The sequence below is a fragment of the Anopheles darlingi genome, chromosome 2, assembly GCF_943734745.1.
Source record: "Anopheles darlingi chromosome 2, idAnoDarlMG_H_01, whole genome shotgun sequence".
Classification (NCBI taxonomy): Eukaryota; Metazoa; Arthropoda; class Insecta; order Diptera; family Culicidae; genus Anopheles; species Anopheles darlingi.
The window spans coordinates 48,629,287-48,636,286 of NC_064874.1; the positions used below are offsets into that span (position 1 = coordinate 48,629,287).

General features: G+C 41.4%; 1 protein-coding gene across 1 annotated transcript; it reads right to left on the reverse strand.

The window, feature by feature from the left end:
- Window positions 1–221: 221 nt before the first annotated feature.
- Window positions 222–2,928, reverse strand: LOC125951895 (adipokinetic hormone/corazonin-related peptide-like). Its single transcript, XM_049681021.1, has 3 exons — window positions 2,806–2,928; window positions 2,547–2,727; window positions 222–747 (listed from the first exon to the last, which is right to left on the reverse strand). Exons 1-3 carry the CDS (start codon window positions 2,817–2,819, stop codon window positions 622–624), a joined length of 321 nt encoding a protein of 106 aa, XP_049536978.1. The 5' UTR covers window positions 2,820–2,928; the 3' UTR covers window positions 222–621.
- Between the last annotated feature and the right edge of the window lie 4,072 nt (window positions 2,929–7,000).

Sequence of the window (7,000 nt, forward strand, 5' to 3'; positions counted from 1 at the left end):
GAAAGGTAAATATTATGCTACTAGAAATTAATTAACAATTCATTCGTTGCAACTCTTGACCCAACCCACCAGTAGGACACTGCTGCACTTGACGGCGGCCGGAGACATAGCAACGGTGTTCCTCGAGAGGTGCTCCGGAACGTGGAACGTGAGAAACCATCGCTTTTCGGCATTCGGCTGACTAATCGGCTGAGACCAGAACGCGACCGATCGTTGTTGAGCACACGGGTTTAAACCTTTTTTATTATTGTTGTTCTACCGTTCTTCTGTTGCACTTTTATTAGTTCTCTCGTTTCGCTTCGTACCATCAGAGTAATCTTTTGTTGTGCCGGATGTTGGTTTGGTTTTTACACATCTCCCAGTATGAACTACATACAGGACACATACAGGGAGGGGACGGGAAAAGGGGATGATTTCAGGGCGTTTCTTCGCATTCAGCAGGTTACACAGATCGATGAAAAACAAACCATACTATCTTAGATATCGCGCAGGGAAAGAGGAAACAATAGACCTAAAACGACGACACAGTTTACACTACACATTCCGGTGTTTCAATTCGTCAGCCAAGGTGTTGCGGTCGATGATAAGTCGATTCCCGGGATCCGTCTCGCGTGTTCCAAGTTAGATGTGACTATTGGCGAATATCGGTAAGGTGTTGACGTTGTTGGTCTCGATCGAGGAATCATCCGTCTGCATGGACTTCAGCAGTGAACGAGTTTCGCAAAGCGTTAGGTGTTGGATGTTTTTCTGGGGAGATTGGAAAACAGGAATTCCTTCATGAATCGATTTCATGCTCTAGAGGCTGCTGGTATAGAAAATATCTTGTATTTCTGTATTGTTCTATTTATTTATTGTAATTCTTTTATCTTTCTTCGTTCAACAATGGTTGAGCATCGGCCGACTTATGTATTACATTTCAAAATACTTGAATCTTTACTGGAAATATTGGGAAAATAGTAAATAATATCGATCGGTACGGCTTTTCCTAATTTTCTATATCATTTAGTTTGGTCCGTTTTCTAAACCGTCAATTTAAATTTAAAATAAGCCAAGCAAATGATTACAATGAAAAATATTTCAAGCTAATTCACCGCGTTGCTAGCGCCATCTGTATGAAATATTCATCCCTAGTTTGCTTGAACTCAATAAACATCAAATTATTTTCTTGATATGTTGTAAAATTTGAACTAGCGGTTTATTGCGAAATTCACCTTTTTTCGTGGGATAAGTTAGTAGATAACAAAGACAGAGGAATATAGATAAGGAAAACTGTTTACAACATTCCCATCCATCTCATCCTTTCAATCTAGAGATTGGTTGTATTTTGAGTCGCTTAAACCCAACATTTTCATCTTTCATCACTTCTAGAGCTCCAGCAACAAAGTGTCTTAACCCAATTATTCCAGGTGCTCTTTTGTTACACAGAAGCTTTTAAACCGTTTAAGGGGGGGCTTCGGTATTTTATTTTAATTCTTCGCATTTACTTTTTACAATTTTTAATGAGTGCTTATCCTCTCAAGAGTATTGTGTAAAACTTTGGGATCAATCGAAGCAAAACTGACAAAGATATGGATTTTTGAAAAACAGAGCTTCATACAAGGCTCAAAGCATCTCGCAACTTTGAATCGCGAGTCGGTCGGTGTCGGTGCCCATCAAAGTCGGTGCCCATCGTAGCATGAAAACTACTTGACCGATCGATTTGAAATTTTGAACACATAATCTGTACACTATTTGCCAGGTAGCCCCGTCGAGTTTTTATGAAAATTATTAATACTTTTTTTAAATAATTTTTTGAACTATGTTAAGCTCGTTTTTTGAGGCAACATTGAAAAAAGCATCACTTTTTCAACTTCAAAAATCTGTCAAAAATCGAAAAATGGGAAAATTAACAAAAACTTGACGGGGCTACCTGGATAAACTTATAATCTAACAAAAGAATATTCATTTGTATATTTCTGATGACCCAGCACGTGGCTACGATGGGCACCGCAAAAAGTACATTTTTGCAAACTAGCCTTTCTAGATTGGATGCCATAACCGTAGTTTTGAACAAATCTCCTCCAAAATAGAATCAAATATTCTTGAAAAGTTGTAGTTTAATATGAGATTATTTTGAAAAATTAAAGTTGACCGGTTTCTTCAATAAAAATCGTCAAAAATAACCTTGTTTTTGACTCGAAATAACCAAAGCCCCCCCTTAAGCTAGCTACCTAAGCTTTAAACCGGCAATTAAACCGTTTCGTTGCAGGATTATTATCAACAGGAACATCGGCCTTATTGAATGTTCTCAATTTCTACTTTTAGAACACCATGAACTTGAATGCTTCTTAGGGATATCAAGCCTTTAGTTTTTAGAAAAATGACTCTCAAATTCATGATTTGGATAAAAAAATATGCAGATAATTTCAAAATTCCAATATTGATTGGACAGAAGTTGTCAATTAGCTGTACGCAGTTCAGTCACTTAGGCACGTGGTAGCTAACGCTATCAAAACACTCAAACCATTAGGAGAACATAATCATCCTGTTCTTGTCCATTTACTCACCGTTACAGCATGCCAGATGGCAGCACACTCGCCATTCCCACCTGGAACATCGGAAGCCGCCCTTTTCCCGGCATTCCAATCACGTGAGAACGTCACCTGCGACGCGCTAGGAACCGGAAGTAGAACGGCAGAGACTACAGCCAGCAGCAACAACTTCACCACTAGATGCTGCCGTGTTGATCTTTCGAAAGAAATAAGAAAATGATGACCGCCGATGAACACTGCCCTTAACCACGAAAGAACCTATAACATTCCTCACCTTTGGGCAATCATGATTAAAACTTGTCGGCACGGTTAACACTGCACTAGAAATAACGTTAGCACAAGGAAATCACCAGATTCTACTATTGTTGCTGCCACTGGTTCAAGCACTAGAGCTGCACAAGATCGAATATGGCTGCTCCAGTGTCCGGCGTACTCTTTTATAGTCGCCTGAGCGATTCGGCCGGTGATGGATTCGATTTTGTTATGATTTTTCTCTCCGTCCCCTGTCTTTTCTTTCTTTTCAAACAATTCTTTCCAATCCTTATCCCCTCACCGAGTTGAACGAATGCAAGGATATGTTGAGGGGGTGGTCAAGACCAGCGCCGCGAATGCAAATATCGATCATCGTATTTTACGTCACTCGGGGAAACCATACATCTCAGTTTCATCTTGTGGCTATCATCATAGCACCCCTGAGGCACCGCGGAAATTGCTGGGAAACGATGGCAGCTGTGGAAATGTGTTTTGATTTATTGTAACACTCACACTGAATGGCCGGTGTAATCCGGTTGTTTTGTCCTTGCGGCCTAGGCCGGCTCGGTGAAAGCAGACGAACGTCCAGCAGAAGCATACTTCAAAGCATTTAGGATTGTTTACCGGATTCCCGGCTACCTTCAAACCCACGAGGTGACAGATTTTAATGCATAAAATTAGCGTAGAAATTTGCGGAGGAACGCTAAAGCTCTCACCTGTCATGGCAGTTCATTCAAAATGCGTAAAAGTTTGATAGGCTTGCAAATAATACGCCGTAAAAATAGACATATCCGAATCAGGCAGGTATTGAGAAGGATTACGAAGGAATAAGAAAATTCGACAAAAGAGGCATTAAGCTTAAATAATTATCTAATTATGGCTCCGTTAGTGTCGTATCTACTAATCCGTGGATAGCAATGAGTAAATGAAGGATGGAAATAGATTTCCAGAAATATACTCCATCGAGTAAATGCACGAGGAAGGCCAAAAGAAAACACACACATACGCACAACATCCTCTTGCTGAAGCGCTATCAGCTGCAATCGATGGAGCCTTTTGCAATAGTCCAATGCAACAAAAACAAACGACGTTACATCTTGCTTTTTATGTTCTATGCAACCAATACAAAGACATTTTAAATTTGAAAAAAGGAAAATTAATAAATAATTTTACATCGAAAATTTCGATAAATATTGCTGAAATATTATAGTTTTAATGAAAAACATCGACAAAATTGGTATGGTTAAAATTATCCTTAATCATCAACATTTTACCTTTTGTAGTGTTTTCAATATATGTACGAAGTATTATTGTGTTCCACAAATAATCACAAATATGCATAAAAATGAATGAGTGAAAATATCGGTTGTTTATAAAAAAGAACTCTTTTTTAATGCTTAGTAGCTGAAAATGGACATTGACAAAAATTCCTGAGTATCCTCTAAACATGACGAGAACTATGAGAGAAAATGCTCTTGCTCTTGCTAATAAACGTATCATTCTTTCTTATACATATACACGATTAAAAACCTAAATTCGGGATCAATTTAAATAGTAAATCATTCAACAATTATTTAAATTGCTCGTATGCAACGTAGCTACAAGTACAGCAAATAATCAGTGGTAGTGGACGCAGTAAATAACGCAAAGATAATGTACTGAAAAGCTGTTCTTTGGAGCTAGTGAACGAACAAAGCGCTGTTTTGGCACCTTTTGCGCAATTGTTTCACCGAAAATTAGAAAACCTTCATTAATCTATAAGAGTGCTGACAAAATGCGCTCTACCTCACGTAAACTTGTTTCAGAATTCAGCCATCTTTTGATCTGATTCTAGTGTCATCACTGTAGCAAAACAAAGTCCACCGTATCATAAAGCTAACATTCGCAATTCGGTTTATGTTTTTGCCTAAAAGAGAATATTTTGTTCATTTTTAGATTGTAAGAACTTACCCGTAGCTTTTGATAAAAGTAAATGAATTTCTGCTGTTACTAGATTTTGTGCTATTGCCATTTGAATTTGACACAACTATGCTACAACAAAAATAGCTTTAGACGTATAACAATTTACGGTAGTAAACGACACGAGTGCAGCACACATGCAACGATCTGCTATTAGCATGCGAATTATAGATGAAAAAGCGAAACGCATAAGTAATAGTAACAGTAATTTTCCTTTCGATCGAGCCTATCGTTTCCTTCATCGCTTACTAGTGTATATATTGCTCCAGAATGCGTTGTTTAGCCGGCTTCCAGACCCAGCAGCAGCAGAGAGGGAAATGGGCGAGAGGTTAAATGCTCATAGAACCGGTTAGGATTGTCTCCGGAGGATGTAACTTCCGCCGTACCACCGTTTATCCGGTAATTACATGAACATGCGCATGACCGCGACGATCGACCGGTCGATATCAGCCGGTCTGTCTACCGTGGCTACCACCACCACCACCCTCGAGGCTCTTTTCACTTTCCTCTACAGCTCCGTCATCGATGGCGCCTCACCATCGAGCCCCAAGCACTCCAGTCGAGTGGCCAAGGTAAGTGATATAATTATGAGGCAAATTGTTCTGCGCGACAGCCGCCGTTGCCGCCGCCAATCGTCTTCGTCGTCGTCGTCGCCGCCGCGCAAATTCTATACGTAATCTCACGATCCGGCAGTCCGGGAATGGAATGTGCAGCAAGCAAATCGAAAGAATTCCCACACAATGTACGCTGTGCACCGCCAGGCCCGTATGTCATCGTACGGCTAGGAAGTGGTGGTACACACCACCTTTGGTACCTCCACCAGCCGCTTCTCGAGGATGCTTCGAAGCTCGCGAACTCGGTAGAACCACGGGCGGGAACCAATTTCTCAGACTCTCAGATCAACAGAGACTGCGAACTCGCGCGTGTGCGCATCGGGAGTACTTTTAATTAACGATTCGCTATGCACCGCGATCGCGATCGGTGGTATGATCCTGGCGATCAACATAAACAGAGGCAACACCACCCCATGCTGCCCCTCCGGGAGGAGGAAACTCAAGTTTATAAATATTAATGAGCGATCCCGGGCCGTCCCGGGGCACTGGTGCTGCTGGCATAAGAAATCACAGGATCTACGTTTCAGAAGAACCTTCTACTAGGCCGCTTCTGGAAAGAAGAGGTGGTTTGCGCCCGAGACCTCGAACTTCACGGCAAATATTCTTGAGCCACCTTCCTCCATCCTACCAACCGATCTGGCGTCGTGTCATTCGCTGGATAAATTATGCTTCCAGCAGCAGCATCGCGCATTATTATTCTTTTTGTCTCCAACAGCAGCAGCAGCAGCAGCAGCAGCAGCAGCAGCAGCAGCATGAATGGTGGAGTATTTTCCCGCCAGGGAAAGCTGGCATGAATCTCGTCCTTCCGTTCGTTGCCTTGCGTCGCATCCCCCCCCCCCCCCGATGCCGATCGCCGCTAATGTGCTCGTAATTGGTGTCAGGTTATTGTACTGCTTTTCGTTGTCCTTTAAATCGTTGCCGCGATGCCGGTTGATGATGCTGCACCGAGAGGGGGTAATGATTGGTAAATAGTTGGCACCAGAGTGGCCCGATCCTCGAGTGGGTCTCTACAGAACGAACGGTGACAACACAGAATGCACCAAAGAATAAGATGACGGGGAAAGGGAGTAACGCATTGGCTGACGCATTCCCATGTTGCTGATTGTAGTGGTTGATGGTGGGGTTGCAACATTGTTGCAGTGCGGTTTGCTGGCATTCGACGTGGAGCCGGCATCATCATCCTTTCTTTCGTGCCCCGGGGGCTCGCGAGTTATTTTTGGTCCATTTTCCTTTCAGGTTTTGGTTGAAAACGAAATCGTGTCAGCTGATCGAATGTCCCTAAGGCAGGTCCAGGATATTCGTTCCCATTACAGGTTTAAATTAACATTCCGCTTGTGGATTGCGAATTATGATGGCTCGAAATTAGTTAACGAAGCGATGTTACATGATTTTGAGGATCAACATAAGAATTATTTAGTATTTTAAATATTACAAACAAAATATTATAAGATTTTTATACCTTTTACTAATTGAGATAATATTTTATAAATCTTCACAATTGTGTTAAGATCATTTTTAAACATGTTCGCTATTTAAAGATTAATGTTGCGTTTGATTTTCCATAATTATCGATTATGATAGAGTATCATGATTAGTACATCACACCGCTCGGGATGTATGCGAGCTCGGTTGTTTACGTGTGGT